This window comes from Salmo salar, chromosome ssa12 (genome assembly GCF_905237065.1).
Source record: "Salmo salar chromosome ssa12, Ssal_v3.1, whole genome shotgun sequence".
Taxonomy (NCBI): domain Eukaryota; kingdom Metazoa; phylum Chordata; class Actinopteri; order Salmoniformes; family Salmonidae; genus Salmo; species Salmo salar.
This window is the reverse complement of record NC_059453.1, coordinates 48,265,497-48,282,872: the sequence shown is the minus strand read 5'-3', so window position 1 is coordinate 48,282,872 and position 17,376 is coordinate 48,265,497. Positions and strand designations below refer to the sequence as shown.

Genomic DNA, 17,376 nt, shown 5'->3' with positions numbered 1-17,376 from the left:
ATTTTTTTAATTCAGTGGGTGCGGCTTATATTCAGGTGCGCTTAATAGTCCGGAAATTATGGTATGTGTGAAATTTGATTTGATTTAGAATGGACCGTTATCATGCACCTGTCTCGAAACAGGGGCAGGGGAAAAAAATACATGTCATCTATGCACTTAAATAGCGAATGGAGGATACTTTTCCCCATGTTTCATTTTCATGTCAGCCAGGTAGGCTATACTCCTGATGTAAATATAAGCAATGTGCTTAATATTAGGAAGTTGAGAAATAAATATAGTAGGCCTAGCCTATAGAAAGCTGATGGGATCTTCCTCTTTTTATTTAGCGGCCATCACTCTGTTTTCTCCCGCTATTGCATACCCTATAGAAATGTTGCGCAACATGAGCTCATGGGCTCTCATGAAGTGTTTGATTAGATTTTCGAATACGTTTGCATTTATGTCAGAGTGATTAGAGGGACAATAGAGTGCTGAGTACCAGGCAGTTAGCAAGTTTGGTAGGCTACTAATGACCATCAGCAGCATCAGAGCTTGGAGTAGCCTAATTACCGTGACTAAACGGTAATGGGGAATTTGACTGCCTTCATGACTCGTGACCGCCGGTGTGGTGGTAATACGGTCACCGCAACAGCCCTAGTAATAGGCACACATAAGTATTTTTACACACTCATAATCACACACATGGAACTATACACAAATGCATGGATCATCAAGTGTTGAATGAATGTAAGATTAATGTATTGGATTTATCTCACTCTTTCAGGAATCTTATCTCAAAGGATGTTTGTGATGCTACCGTGTGGAGGAGTTGGAGTGAGTTACTCAGAATAACACACACACACACACACACACACACACACACACACACACACACACACACACACACACACACACACACACACACACACACACACACACACACACACACACACACTTACAGTACACAGGCAAACAGCTCAACAGACCCTGTAACAAACAATCAAAGAGTCATGTGAAATCTGTCCACTTATCTAATCACATTACAAAATGGCAAACATTACATGCTTGATTATACCTCATTACACAATTAAGCTAATAGAGCGACAAATTGTGGAGGCTGTTGTTGTTGGCGGGGACACGGTCGAAACGCCAATCAGATATCAAAGGCAAAGAAGAGGTGAGAGATGAGAGGAAGAGAGAGAGGAAGAAAGGGTGGACTCTGAATTGTTTGCTTGGAGGGGTGCCTGGGGAACTGTGGTTGAGTGGTTGAGTGGAGGGGAATTTATTCAGGAGGAAGGGATGTGAGGAAAGAGAGAATATAGCCACCAGAGAAGAGGATGAAGAGAGGATGAGTGGAGGAGGAAGAGGGGGAGAAGAGATAAGGAGGAAGAATGCTGCTAATATGGGGTGGATAAGGAAAGGGAAAATGCAGACACTGAAGAAGAGATGAGTGCAGGAGGATGATGAAGATGAAAGAGAAGGGGAAGAGGAGCGTTGAAGAGTAAAAGAGAAGGAGGTAGACTGTATAGTCATGATGAAAAAAAAACTATGTGGACACTGAAGAAGAAGATGAAGAGGGGATGAGTGGAGGAGGAAGAAGATGAGAGCAAGAGGGTGAAGAGGAGAGTAGAGGAGGGTTTGCATGGTGTTGATAAGGTGCCTGATCTGCCTGAATTTCCGGCCTTTGGTTCCTCTGGTGAGGCGAGCTGATTGAAACAAGATGGCGAAGAAAGTGATAAAAGAAATTCCTAGGATTTCATTGGTCTGTCGTGCCAAACCGCCAGAAATGTGGAGTTTTGAAACATGGAATAACAAAGGGAGGAAGAGAGAGAGAAAGAGAGAGAGAGAGAATCTGAGAACAGGAATACTCTACTACCCCCTTTACTGTCATCATCAGCAGTTAAAGTCAAGGTTGTGGTGATTTGTGTGGGTAAATGTTACCCTTGCCACTTCTATCCCCCTGACTCCCAATAAATTATGCTACTCTTCACATTGTTGGAACACAGTAGAGACTTTGTAATCCAATACTGTAATAATCCAGTCCTTACCACAACCCGTCACCTCTGTTTCCCAATTCCACTGCATGACTTCCTCTTTACCTCATTGGGCTGTCACATAGTTGATATCAAGTGACACCTGTTTCAACCAATCAACTTATATTGTTTCTAAACGATGCCCTTGTTTCTCCTAGTGGTTTTAACTTTGATCCCGCCCCCTGGTAAATTCTGTGTTTTGCATGATTGACAGGTGGACAACGATACGATCTGGAATGAGACGCACACGTCGACGGCGTCTCGCTTGGCGGCAGGCAGCGTGACGGAACTGGCGCTCAGGGTAGCACAGGGAGAGCTGAAGGTGAGACCGCCAACCGTTCATTGTCACCTCGGTTACACCCCCACTTAGTTATGTCAGGGCCGTAACACAACTGGTCAGAATTGTCAACACTGTAACATACATTAACACACCTGGATAGTGAAGCATAATGTCATATCTGTTCATTATTTATGAATTTCACATGAAATTGGAATTTAAAAATTGCCTTTCTATATCAGTACCATTCGGTGTATTCTGAACTGATGAACATCAAATTGTAAGATGTTCTCAGAGAGAGCCAAAGTGTAACAGTTTCTATTCCCATCTCACAGAATGGCTTTGCAGTGGTGAGGCCCCCTGGACACCATGCAGCCCGCTCTACCCCCTTGTAAGTACTGCACAGACGCACACACACGCGGAGCCAGGAGGTCTCTAAAATCATTTCAAAGGGTTTTCCCTGCACATCAAAAGCACCGTCCGAAAGTGTGTGTTATGTGTGTGTATGGAGTATGTGCGTTACCTGCCCGAGGCTTGTGTGCATGTGTGTGTGTATGGGTGCATGTCTGTGTATCAGTCTGAAATAGAATGCATTAGAAGGCTAACCACATTCAGCTGTGTGTGCTTGCATACGTCAGCGTATGTGTGTGTGTGTGTGTGCATGCGTGAGTGGGTTCACGCGCGATAGTGTGTGTACTCAGCAGTGCTTGTCACTAGTAATTTATGTGTCGATAAAGACTTACTGGAGGAAAGGAGTTGGCCAGTAGATATGATCTACAGTTCACACTCGCCGAGCTTATAGCTCCTGCTGACACCACCGCTTTCAACATTCCTCTTCTCATTTTCATACATCAACTCTTTCTCTCACACCTTCTCTGTCTCACAATATCCTACGGATATTGAGTACGAGTCAGCTTACTGTAAGTGGTTTATGAGGAACACATTCTCTGAAATGCATGAGGAGGGAGGTCACGAGAAATGATTTCAGGTCACGAGAAGTTATTTCACGAGAACATATTTTGATATGTGGAGAGTATTTTCGTATTTGTGTTTTGCTTTTGTTTCTGTTATGGTTTTCTTTTGTCTGAGATTGTCAGATGTTTACTTGCCGTGTATTTTTCCCATCATTCATACATTGGCCCTTCGCCATTTAAACCAAGCCTAAATATGAGTGCATGTCCAGTGAAACAAAGCATGTTTGACCCATTGGCACTAATATCCTCACATCACCTAGTGTGTGTATTGTGAGGACATTCTCTGAGACGCCCTCACATTACATTGGGTGTCTTTTGTCTCGTTATGGGTTAGGGTTAAGGACCTCCTGTCCTGATTCTGTCGTCATAAGTCCATATGTGTCTTTCCAAAGGGGTTTCTGCTTCTTCAACTCCGTGGCCATCGCAGCCAAGCAGCTCCAGCACAAACTCAGCATCAGCAAGATCCTCATTGTGGACTGGGTGAGAGATGACCGCCATCACTGGTCCCCATATGGGAGCTAAACACTTGCTTACTTACACAACACACATATTGACCATAAGCGTGGTGTCAACATTCACACTGATCTCTGCTTTTCACATGAGTCTGGGCCCGCCATCAGTCTGAGCGTTAACACAGACAGACACAGACAGACACACACACACGTTGGAACACATGCACACTTAAATACTACCTGGTTTGTAAAGACAAATAAGATGCAAACATCCAGAGCAAGTATGAGACTGGTCAAGCATACTACATATTAACGAGTCTGACGACCCCTTGACCTTTATCCCCAATGTGCAGGATGTTCACCATGGCAACGGTACCCAGTCAGTGTTCTACAACGACTCCAGCGTGCTGTACATCTCCCTGCATCGCTATGACAATGGCAACTTCTTCCCCGGTAGCGGGAACCCAGACGAGGTAAGTTAGGTTGCACTATCCACCACCATGTACATCATGCTCCCCCATCAAATACATGATTGGTCTTTTCATGTGGGAAAAAAACCCCCGTCTGAGCGAGCACAGAACGGATTGGGTCGGCCCAATAGTCTGAAACCGCTTTAGCGTTTGTTACTACCCACTCCATTCTCACCAAATAAGGAGGATAAAAAAAAGTGGATGTTTTACCATATTCTTCATCATGGGAGGATGGTCCATTAGATGCTATGCTGGCTTGGATGTGGCTTAGCCTTAAATGGCCCCTCGACCGCCACTGAGCTGTGTGGTAAACCTCTGGAGTCTCTGTGTCCCTCGACCACAGCCCCATGTACCTATATAACACACTAAGGGGGTAGCATTGATGTCATCAGGGGTACCACAGAGAAACATCAGGGTACCCGTAATCCGCTCCAGCGTCTCTTAAACATGAAAGGAATAACAGAAGGGGGGGGAAAGGGGATGAAGAAGAGAAGAACAATGGAGAGAGAGAAAGAGAGGGAGAGTGACTAGTTGGCAGTGGGTGGCGGAGCTCATGTGTTTTGAGTTTGCCCTGTGAACATCCCGTCTACCGAGAGAGAGTCAAGTCAGACACTCTGCAATGCACATCATCCTCACGCACACGAACACACACACACACACACACACACACACACACACACACACACACACACACACACACACACACACACACACAAAGGAAAGGACTGCAATTTGTTGCCAAGAGTGTGTCACTCAGAGTCCTCACTATCTCCTCACCATGACATTGAGCGATGGCGGAGGAGTTTCAAAAGCTAAATAGCCGTTAGCAGACATTTTTAAGGCTTACTCTCCTCTAAAGACCCTTGGGATCAGTTAGTATGCCACACCACGAGCGTGAGGTCAAATCAGGGAGACATCCACCGGTTGTGCCTGGCATTTAGTGAAATATAGTCTCTCGTGACAGATGTTAACATTTGGTTCTGGGTGCGGAGATTATGTGAAATATAACGAGAAACTGAATATCGCCAAGTGCCGACTCAAGAATATACGTACGTCCCTGTGGTGTGTTAAAACTGGGACTTAATCTGGGTGTAGTTCTGTTGTTCGCTGCGAGGGATTTATAAGCAGATTTGACAAATTGTATCAAAAATCGAAATAGTTGAGTTGATGGAGGCGTTGAATTAATGGCCAGTCGTCTTTCATTTGGAAATCGTAATCACTCCCGTATGTCATTGAAATGTGACGGGGCTTTTCCTCAATTGTAACAAATGCGCATTTTTTAAACAACCGCGCTGATAGTTTGTGAACATTTGATGCAAAATATCTCATGACCTTTCAACTCTCAGCACAACTTTCCATGAAGTAAGACATAACTCTCTCTCCCCTCTCTCTCCCGCTCTGTCCAGGTTGGAGCAGGAGCAGGTGAAGGCTTCAATGTCAATGTGGCATGGACGGGAGGCTTGGACCCTCCCATGGGCGACGCTGAATACCTGGCAGCATTTCGGTACAGTAGATACACACACACCTAACCTACCTCACTTTACCTCCAGCCCAATTCACATTAAACAAAATCACAAAGATTATATTCTAGTCAAAGCCAGGGGCGCTCGCTAATGATTCATAGGAAGTCTTACCAAACCTCTTCACTCATCCTTGAAATACAACAGACAGCTATGATATAACAGACATGTATGTCATGTGTTCAGATGTTATATTGTGGTGCGAGTTGGATGTTTGTGATGCCATCCAATCCATGGGGAATTCATGAATGTACTGAGACCAGCGTATATTAATGAACATACTTTGCTGGTGTCAAACATTTAACATTTTTTTACATTTTTTTTTTTTTTACATTTTAGTCATTTATCCAGAGCGACTTATAGTAGTGAATGCATACATTTCATACATTTTTTTTTGTTGTACAAACCATATATGAAAACGTAATACATGTTTTGAAAGCTGAGAAACAGCCCTTTCAAATGATATGACATGCAATAGCACCCCATCAATCAAATGGTAATCAGTCAAGAAAAAACACCTTTGAAAATGTGTATCTTTGTGTGTCTTTTCTCAAACAGCTGCCATTTACACAAATCCCTAATGAAGATAGAGAAAAACTTAGAGCATACTGAGTCTTCCTTATTTGGTAAGGATTGGTAATTTGAAATCAGAATTGAACTGGAATGACAAAATAAGGCATATAATAAAAATAATTGGCTTTTAACTTAAATTTCTTCTTATATACATTCCACTAGGCCAATAGCCTAATACACAAAGAGTCAGAATTAAAAGCATGCAAGAAGGGGAAATTACATGTCACAATCTGAGCTACTGGGTGAAGACTAGAGCTGTGTTCGAATACCCATACTAGCATACTGTACACTGCGTGCACATGTAACAGTGTAGGTTCCGTCCCTCTCTTCGCCCCAACCTGGGCTCGAACCAGGGACCCTTGCACACATCAACAACTGACACCCACGAAGCATCGTTACCCATCATGCCACAAAAGCCACGGCCCTTGCCACGCAAGGGGAAACCCTACTTCAAGTCTCAGAGCGAGTGACGTCACTGATTGAAACGCTATTAGCGCGCACCACCGCTAACTAACTAGCCATTTCACATCGGTTACACACAATTATTAGGCAAGTGAGTATTCTGATCTTATCATTGTTTCTATTCACATTTTCAAACTCCAAACCATATAAACTTGAATGCTTATTGGATTTAATCATTTTCAGGTGATATGTATTTGTGTAATGAGGGAGGGTGTGTCGACAGTGAATAACACCTTATATCAAGGTGTGCATAATTATTAGGCAGCCTCATTACCTCAGGTAAAATGGGACAAAAAAGAAACTTAACTGACACTGAAAAACCAAAAATGTAAAATGCCTTTCAGACGGATGCGACACAATTTAAATAGCTAAACTACTGAGGTGTGACCACCGGACATTCAAACGTTTTGTTGCGAATAGTCAACTGGGGCGCAAAAAACGCATGGGGAAGAAAAGGCGCAAATTAACTGCAAAAGACTTGAGAAGAATTAAACGTCAAACTACCAGGAACCCATTATCCTCCAGTGCCACCATATTCCAGAACTGCAACCTACCTGGAGTGTTCAGAAGTACAAGGTGTCAAGTGCTCAGAGACATGGCCAAGGTCAAGAAGACTGAAACAAGACCACCACTGAATAAGATTCACAAGTTGAGGCGTCAAGATTGGGCAAAGAAATACCTGAAGACAGATTTTTCAAACGTTTTATGGACAGATGAAATGAAAGTGACTCTTGATGGACCAAATGGATGGGCCCGTGGCTGGATCAGTAATGAACACAGGGCACCACTTTGAGTCAGGTGCCAGCAAGGTGAAGGAGGGGTACTGGTATGGGCTGCTATCATTGAGGATGAGGTAGTTGGACCTTTTCTGGTTGAAGATGGACTGAAACTCAACTCCCAAACCTACTGCCAGTTTCTGGAAGATTCTTTCGTCAAACAGTGGTACAGGAAGAAGTCCTCAGCATTCTAGAAGGCCATGATCTTTATGCAGGACAATGCTTCATCACATGCATCCAAGTACTCCACTGCTTGGCTAGCCAGCAAGGGCCTTAAAGATGCCTGAATAATGACCTGGCCCCCTTCCTCACTTGACTTAAATCCTATTGAGAACTTGTGGGCCCTTCTCAAACGTGAGATTTACAGTGATGGAAGACAATACACCTTTTTGAACAGCATTTGGGAGGCTGTGGTTGCTGCTTCAGTGAAAATTGATCGTGAACAGATCAAGAAACTGACAGACTCCATGGATGTAAGGCTCATGGCAGTTATTGAAAATAAGGGTGGCTATATTGGTCACTGAATATTTTTGAAAGGCCAAAAGTTTTATATAATTGTCATTTTATGTTACTTATCTGTTACACTTACTCTAAAAATTGAGAATAAACATGTGAGTTGAGAGAAATTATTTTTGTAATTAATAATTAATTAATAATAATTCTGCACACTAATAGTTGCCTAATAATTGTGCACACTTATATATTTCCCTGAGAAAGACAAAACTCACTTTTCCTTTGTTAAACATTCAGGTTTGAGGTTCAATAACATTTTGGATTGACAAAGAGCATTGTGTTTGTTCAACAATAAAATTAATCCAGAGGAATACAATTTGCCTAATAATTGTGCACGCAGTGTATACTACATACTTAATGAGTATATACAACATACTACATACTATTCATTCATTTTAGTATATTGTAAACGAACGGTATCGTTTCAGTTGAGCATACTAGTGCTTTGCCTGTCAACCGGAAGTTGATGCTGTTGTTATGCAACCGCTTGCTAGCTTGTTAGCATAACAAATGACTAGCTAGACATTTTACGATTTCGTTTGTGTTCATAAATTCAATCTGGAGTGCCACAGTGCGCTCTGGGCATTCGTAAATCCAGAGTGTGGTCAGATTGTCCTTTTGTAACTGTGCTGCTGGCAACAATTTAATTACACTTTTTTTGCCAATGTTTACTGACACCGGCCATATTCTGCGCAAGAATGCTCTGAAATCGGAGTAGATAGCCAGAATTAACAATGTCCATTGAAACGCACAACGACTATACCACTTAGTTAAGAATGATGTGAATAATCAAGTCAATAAATGTTGGTTAGTTAGTTAGTTAGATAGCAGATAGTTAATATACTTCCTGGCAAGTTTGATGTATTAGTAGCCAACTAACGTTAGGTAACTAGCTAACATGCTGGTACATACGGCAGTAATGCTATGCGGTTTGTAAGGATAACGTAGCTAACAAATTGTCAGCCAACATAATGTGTAACGTAACTTATTTGAAAAGTCATTACTTTATTACATTGCTCAACATTTTCTTAACATTTGTCATAATAAGTCAAAGCAATGAATTTGGATCCGCTCTCTTCGGACTTTGGCTGCATATTTTACACCGTGTTCTTCAAATCTGAAAACGTTGTGAAGCCACGCCCATTTCCTGAAGAATTCCATTACAGAGAGGGAAAAAAGTATTTGATCCCCTGCTGTTGAGTTGTGTTTGGAGGAGGAGGAATGCTGCATACTACAGTCATCTGACCACAACACTTTCACCCAGTTGTCCTCTGAATCATTCAGATGTTCATTGGCAAACTTCAGACGGGCATGTATATGTGCTTTCTTGAGCAGGGGGACCTTGCGGGCGCTGCAGGATTTCAGTCCTTCACGGCGTAGTGTGTTACCAACTGTTTTCTTGGTGACTATGGTCCCAGCTGCATTGAGATCATTGACAAGATCCTCCTGTGTAGTTCTGGGCTTATTCCTCACCGTTCTCATGATCATTGCAACTCCACGAGGTGAGATCTTGCATGGAGCCCCAGGCCGAGGGAGATTGACAGTTCTTTTGTGTTTCTTCCATTTGCGAATAATCGCACCAACTGTTGTCACCTTCTCACCAAGCTGCTTGGCGATGGTCTTGTAGCCCATTCCAGCCTTGTGTAGGTCTACAATCTTGTCCCTGACATCCTTGGAGATCTCTTTGGTCTAGGCCATGGTGGAGAGTTTGGAATCTGATTGATTGATTGCTTCTGTGGACAGGTGTCTTTAATACAGGTAACAAACTGAGATTAGGAGCACTCCCTTTAAGAGTGTGCTCCTAATCTCAGCTCGTTACCTGTATAAAAGACACCTGGGAGCCAGAAATCTTTCTGATTTAGAGGGGGTCAAATACTTATTTCCCTCATTAAAATGCAAATCAATTTATAACATTTTTGACATGCGTTTTTCTGGATTTTTTGGTTGTTATTCTGTCTCTCACTGTTCAAATAAACCTACCATTAAAATTATAGACTGATCATTTCTTTGTCAGTGGGCAAACGTACAAAATCAGCAGGGGATCAAATACTTTTTCCCCCTCACTGTATGGGCCCTAAAAGCACGGAAATAGTGTCTACTTCTTGTATACTTCGTATTTTGTACGGCATGTGGGAACTTGTGGCATATTAGCTATATCCATACTATGACCAATAAGCATACTACAGTTGAAGTCGGAAGTTTACATACACCTTAATCCTAGTAAAAATTCCCTGTTTTAGGTCAGTTAGGATCACAACTTTATTTTAAGAATGTGAAATGTCAGAATAGTAGTAGAGAGAAGGATTTATTTCAGCTTTTATTTATTTCATCACATTCCCAGTGGGTCAGAAGTTTACATACACTCAATTAGTATTTGGTAGCATTGCCTTTAAATTGTTTAACTTGCGTCAAACCTTTCAGGGTAGCCTTCCACAAGCTTCCCACAATAAGTTGGGTGAATTTTGGCCCATTCCTCCTGACAGAGCTGGTGTAACTGGGTCAGGTTTGGTGGCCTCCTTGCTCGCACACGCTTTTCAGTTCTGCCCACACATTTTCTATAGGATTGAGATCAGGGCTTTGTGATGGCCACTCTAATACCTTGACTTTGTTGTTCTTAAGCTATTTTGCCACAACTTTGGAAGTATGCTTGTGGTCATTGTCCATTTGGAAGACCCGTTTGCGACCAAACTTTAACTTCCGGCCTGATGCCTTCAATATATCCACATCATTTTTCTACCTCATGGTGCCATCTATTTTGTGAAGTGCACCAGTCCCTCCAGCAGCAAAGCACCCCCACAACATGATGCTGCCACCCCTGTGCTTCACAGTTGGGATGGTGTTCTTCTGCTTGCAAGCCTCCCCTTTTTTCCTCCAAACATAATGATGGTCATTATGGCCAAACAGTTCTATTTTTGTTTCATCAGACCAGAGGACATTTCTCCAAAAAGTCCGATCTTTGTCCCCATGTGCAGTTGCGAACCGTCATCTGGCTTTTTTATGGCTGTTTTGGAGCAGTGGCTTCTTCTTTGCTGATCGGCCTTTCAGGTTATGTCGATATAGGACTCGTTTTACTGTGGATATAGATTCTTTTGTACCGGTTTCCTCCAGCATCTTCACAAGGTCCTTTGCTGTTGTTCTGGGATTGATTTGCACTTTTCGCACCAAAGTACTTCATCTCTAGGAGACAGAACACGTCTCCTTCCTGAGCTGTATGTCAGCTGCGTGGTCCCATGGTGTTTATACTTGCGTACTGTTGTTTGTACAGATGAACGTGGTACCTTCAGGAGTTTGGAAATTGCTCCCAAGGATGAACCAGACAAGGTAGGCCTTGAAATACATCCACAGGTACACCTCCAATTGACTCAAATGATGTCAATTATCCTATCAGGATCTTCTAAAGCCATGACATAATTTTCTGGAATTTTTCTGGAATTTTCCAAGCTGTTTAAAGGCACAGTCAACTTAGTGTTGACAAAATAGTTTTAATGACTCCAACCTAGGTGTATGTAAACTTCCGACTTCAACTGTGTGTGTGTGTGTGTGTGTGTGTGTGTGTGTGTGTGTGTGTGTGTGTGTGTGTGTGTGTGTGTGTGTGTGTGTGTGTGTGTTTATTTATATGTATATGCATGTGTGTTATATATATATATATATATATATATATATATATATATATATATATATATATATATATATATATATATATATATATATTTACAAAAAATTATATGGGGTATTCGAAATAATGCAGACAATTACATTAATGGAAGCTACAATCTATCTGCAATATTAAAGCTGATCTACCCCCTACATTTTTTTAAATACTAATAAATAAATAACAGACACATATTTTTCCAGTTTTTTCCCCAGTTTTTTTCAGACGCCCCGCGTTAAAGCTAGTTAAGGAGGAAAAGTATTACTTTGCAGCCTGAATGGAGGATGCTTAATGTACGAGCCATCCACGGCGGACACAGGTGTATTACCGGCTGGACACATCAATCCTAGACGATAGTGTAGATCTAGCGCCCTCGATCAGCTGCCTAGGCTTATGTTGTGTGGTCCTTCCACTACGACTCAGGAAAGCATGCAGTTTATTAGGCTACAGATGAAGTAAGTTATGATGAACTTCACAGGGTGGTGAACGTGCATGAGCTTGATGCTGCTCTCCAATAAATATCAAGGTTCTGGTGACATGATGATCGATGCTTGGCTGCCGGTTTGACAAATAAATATTATCTCACTCTTTTGTCCATTATAATCTCATCAGGTAGCTAGCCTGTATCTGAGAGCTGTTGGCTAGAGCGCATGTGCAAGGACCAGAGTGGGCACATTTGCTATGTAATGCTGTTTTTTTTGTGATCTGTAGCCTAGAGTTGAAAATGCAATGGAAACCATTTGCTTGTATTTTTTATTCGGTACATGGGATTTTAACCACAAAGTTATTTTTATATGTATTGCGTCATCACACACAGCTTTTTATTCACAACAAGTCAATTTGGTGGAAAAATGCAAATTGGCGTGTTGTTTTTATGCAGATTTTAGGATAATTTCATGGAAATCTGTCGCGAGTTGGATGGAAACCTAGCTATAGAGTATCATATAATGGTGGAGAACGAGTGGAGGGGGTTGCGCTGCCACTCGATAACATTTCCCAATGTTTACTTTCCAAGGTCTGCCATTTGTATGTCGAAATGCATCTGTATAGGCTAAATGTTGTTGTTGGTGACTCTGCATGCAGAAAACACTGATATCTTTAAACTAAAACTGAACGTTTTTTAACTTGAATTTACAGCAGATGGCAGAGACTCATGTGGGATAGAGTTGAGGTTTTGCTTCATGGTCCTTAAAGGCTTTGCCTTCTTGTCTGTAAGTGAGGATTTTGCCATGATCTCTCGGCTAAAGAGGGCCCTCATCAATTCCAACACCTTTTTTTGGGGTGGGGGGGGTTCTTGGCTGAACCTTGCCACAAAGTTTTTGAAATTTGGATTTTGGAGCCCTCTTTCAGTTCAACCTATAGAAAACACAAAGGCACATCATAAGTTCAGGCAATAGTGGTCACTTTTCCAATCGTGAGATGTGATATGCAAGGATAAATGTATCCTTGTTAATGTTTTTAAACATGTGTTTATGTCATTCACAAAGGATTAGGACAATTTCATTCTACGCTAAGAAAAGTGAGAGATGCTGTTTCCTTTCCATCCTAAACTCCTGCCCTTCTTGGAGAAGCATTGGAAGCTCTACAAAACATAATTGTTAGATTTAGTAATAAATACACATGAAAGGCCATTTCAACTGGGGAACACATTGCTTTTTTGGAGAAACAGCCTCATAAATGAAGGAATTTAAGGACATTATATTCATTATCCACCCTAGTGATTCAAGATGAAGGACATGTATCTCATCAGTACATTTCCATCATGTCAGTCTCAACATAACCCTAATGATAGCAAAGTTACAATCTTTCCCTTTATTTACACTCTCTGTGTGAACTTTCGTTGGAGTCCTGTGTCGCCATGACTATGACAGGCTAGCTTGACTGGAGCTAACATTAGCTGATGTTAGCTTCTATGCCAATAGAGATTTATAAATGAATTAAACTTTCAAAACATAATGAAAAAAGAACAACAATAAATCATTACACTCCGCTTAACTTGGTGTTTTATATCATATGCTTTATAACTCGCTCACCATGAAGATAAGGTTTAAAATGTGTTTATCTGGTGCTTCTCTCTTCAATTTTCCGTTGGCGCTCTCAATCAACTGGCAGGAGCCACTATAGAGCGAGAGCACAAGAAGCAAGTGTTGTCAACTATTTTTCAGGGAAAATCGCTATTTGCTTTTTGATATGTCGCTAGAAGTCGCTCGATTACGTTTTGCCAGAGATGCGATGACATCATAGCGCCAATTTAACTTGCTGTGGCACAGCTGCCATTAAAACCATATAAACTCTTGGTGCCAAAACTCCCCAAAGGCAGCCTGAAAAGTAGCAAATAAAGGTTGCTGGATGGGGTTTGAAAACTTGCTAAATATAGTGACAAAGTCACTAAATTGGCAACACTGCGTAAACTAAGCACTAGAGCGAGCTGCCCCCTCTGTGGGCCAAAACAAGCATAACATCCCTTGACTATAAATACATGATTACAAAATGCCAAAGATTAGGCTACTGTACTATATACAGTACCTTCAGAAAATATTTATACCTCTTAACCTACTCCACATTTTGTTGTGTTACAGCCTGAATTCAAAATGGATTAAATAGATTTTTTTTCTCACCCTTCTACTGTACACACAATACTCCATAATGACAAAATGAAACATGTTTTCAGAAATGTTTCCAAATGTTTTGAAAATAAAATACAAAAACAATTACGTAAGTATTCACATCCCTGAGTCAATACTTTGTAGAAGCACATTTGGCAGTGATTACAGCTGTGAGTCTTTATGGGTAAGTTTCAAAGAACTTTCAACACCTGGATTGTGCAAAATATGCCCATTATTCTTTTCAGAATTCTTCAAGCCCTGTCAAATTGGTTGTTGATCATTGCTAGAAAACCATTTTCAAGGCTTGTCATAGATTTTCAAGTAGATTTCAGTCAAAACACAAGGCCAAATGTGCACTGGAGTTGCTTACCAAGAAGACAGTGAATGTTCCTGTGTGGCCAAGTTACAGAACATTCACTGTCTTCTTGGTAAGCAACTCCAGTGCACATTTGGCCTTGTGTTTTAGGTTATTGTCCTGCTGAAAGGTGAAATCATTTCCCAGTGTCTAGTGGAAAGCAAACTGAACCAGGTTTTCTTCTAGGATTTTGCCTGAACTTAGCTCCATTCTGTTTATTTTTTATCCTGAAAAACTCCCCAGTCCTTTACAATTACAAACATACCCATAACATGATGCAGCTACCACTATGCTTGAAAATATAGAGAGTCGTACTCAGTAATGCGTTATAATGGATTTCCCCCAAACGTAACACTTTGTGTTCAGGACAAAAAGTTAATTGCTTTGCCACATTTTTTGCAATATTACTTTAGTGCCTTATTGCAAACAGGATGCATTTTTGGGATTTTTTTTATTCTGTACAGGCTTTCTTCTTTTCACTCTGCCAATTAGATTAGTATTGTGGAGTAACTAGAATGTTGTTGATTCATCCTCAGATTCTTTCTATCACAGCTTTTAAACTGTAACTTTTAAAGTCACCATTGTCCTTCCTCTCCAGCAACTGAGTCAGGAAATAAGCCTGTATCTTTGTAGTGACTAGGTGTATTAATAACTTCACAATGCTCAAAGGGATATTCAATGTCTGCTCAATAGGTGCCCTTATTTGTGAGGCATTGGAAACCTCCCTTTGTGGCTCTGTCTTTGTGGCTGAATCTGTGTTTGAAATGCACTGCTCAACTAAGCACAAGAGCAAGGGGTCCAGAGATGAGGTAGTCATTCATAAATCATATTAAACACTATTATTGCACACCGAGTGAGTGCATACAACTTATTACGTGACTTGTTAAGCAAATGTTTACTCCTGAACGTATTTAGGCTTGCCATAACAAAGGGGTTGAATATGTATTGATTGAAGACATTTCAGCTTTTCATTTTTAATTAATTTGTTAAAAGAAAATTGAAAAACATAATTCCACTTTGACATTATAGGGTATTGTGTGTAGGCTAGTGACAAAAAATATATACATTTAATCAATTTTAAATTCAGGCTCTAACACAACAAAATGTGGGAAAGGGGTGTGAATACTTTCTGAGTCTCACATTCTCCCATATTTCTGGTTGGCAACACAGGGGACCCAAACATGAGCAAAAAACTGTATTACCGTTTTTCACAGCAACTATTTCCCCTTTTTTTATGTTACAGACAAACTTGGACCAACAATAGTAGCCTAACAATAGAGGCCTGACTTTATCAGAAACTTGCTCACAGATATATATAAACGCATCAATACCAGCCAATCTCTTTTGACCTCGGTGGGTCTATTTATGTAAGGGAGTGTGTACACGTATTACTATGACATTATTAACGGGGTTGCAACACCTACTACCGAGTTCCAAACTACCTCTGGAAGCAACGTCAGCACAAGAACTGTTCGTCTGGAGCTTCATAAAATGGGTTTCCATGGCAGAGCAGCCTCAAACAAGCCTGAGATCACCATGCGCAATACCAAGCCTCGGCTGGAGTGGTGTAAAGCTCGCCGCCATTGGACTCTAGAGCAGTGGAAACGCGTTCTCTGGAGTGATGAATCACGCTTCAACATCTGGAAGTCCGACGGACTAATCTGGGATTGGCGGAGGCTGGGAGAATGCTACCTGCCCCAATGCATAGTGTCAACTGTAAAGTTTGGTGGAGGAGGAATAATGGTCTGGGGCTGTTTTTCATGGTTCGGGCTAGGCCCCTTAGTTCCAGTGAAGGGAAATCTTAACGCTACAGCATACAATGACATTCTAGACGATTCTGTGCTTCCAACTTTGTGGCAACAGTTTGGAGAAGGCCCTTTTCTGTTTTAGCATGACAATGTAGAGCATCTACAGATGGACTATCCGGACTATCCAACTAAAGTGTGACCTAGAAATATTTTATAGATAGGCTCCTTGGCTAATGCATGGCCAGGATAAGAAATACACGCAACTTATTGCTGTTGAAACAGCTTTCGTTGTAATAGCCCTAGGGTAAGGGTAGCCTACTGAGAGCTTGTTTTTTAATCACATGAAACAGAAAACGAGCAATTGTAACAGAAAAATAACTTAAATGTTTCTAAATAGGGTCAGCGGTATCAGTCATCTCTCATACCATGATGGGTTTATGGACATGTAGGCTACATGAGGGGTTTTACGCATATCCAAAATAATAACAGTAGCTGGCTAAAATAATTTTTCCGCTCACATTTTGTGTTTGACAATGGCGCTGGCTTAACGGCAGCCGGAAATAGAGCCCATGGTGTAAATCCATGCCACTGTATGGAAGTGCGTCCCAATGTCTTTTTTTCTGTGCACCGCACTTTCCACTTCATTCAAGCCACAGCCCCTGAATGAATAGCTGCTCGGTTTACAGCATAATGAACTTTGAGCGTTCCTGTCAGCGGTGTTGGCTCGCCACCAGGCAGTTAAACAGTATGTGAGGTCTGTATGGTGCATACACACACCGTGGGTGGGCCAAGCTCGTCAAACTCACGATGCTAACGGCTAAAGCCATGCTGTACCGTTACAAGCCATCGGTTGCAACAGGCAGACGCTAAGCCCAATGTTTGCCCTTAGCATGCTATGCTATTTGCTAACTATCTGAGAACCACTTAGGCAGTATAGTCTGTGTTGATTCACTGGATGTATAAAAGGAAAAATGAAACTGATAAAT

General features: G+C 41.5%; 1 protein-coding gene across 2 annotated transcripts in view; it reads left to right on the top strand.

The window, feature by feature from the left end:
- The window catches only part of LOC106565234 (histone deacetylase 7), a 95,546-nt gene that overhangs the window by 60,858 nt on the left and 17,312 nt on the right, over positions 1 to 17,376 (top strand). For both annotated transcript variants that reach the window (XM_014132125.2, XM_014132124.2), the window contains exons 15-20: positions 764 to 813; positions 2,227 to 2,334; positions 2,625 to 2,680; positions 3,656 to 3,743; positions 4,069 to 4,188; positions 5,592 to 5,689. In XM_014132125.2, coding sequence (XP_013987600.1) covers positions 764 to 813; positions 2,227 to 2,334; positions 2,625 to 2,680; positions 3,656 to 3,743; positions 4,069 to 4,188; positions 5,592 to 5,689 — 520 coding nt within the window. The remainder of the gene's footprint in view (positions 1 to 763; positions 814 to 2,226; positions 2,335 to 2,624; positions 2,681 to 3,655; positions 3,744 to 4,068; positions 4,189 to 5,591; positions 5,690 to 17,376) is intronic.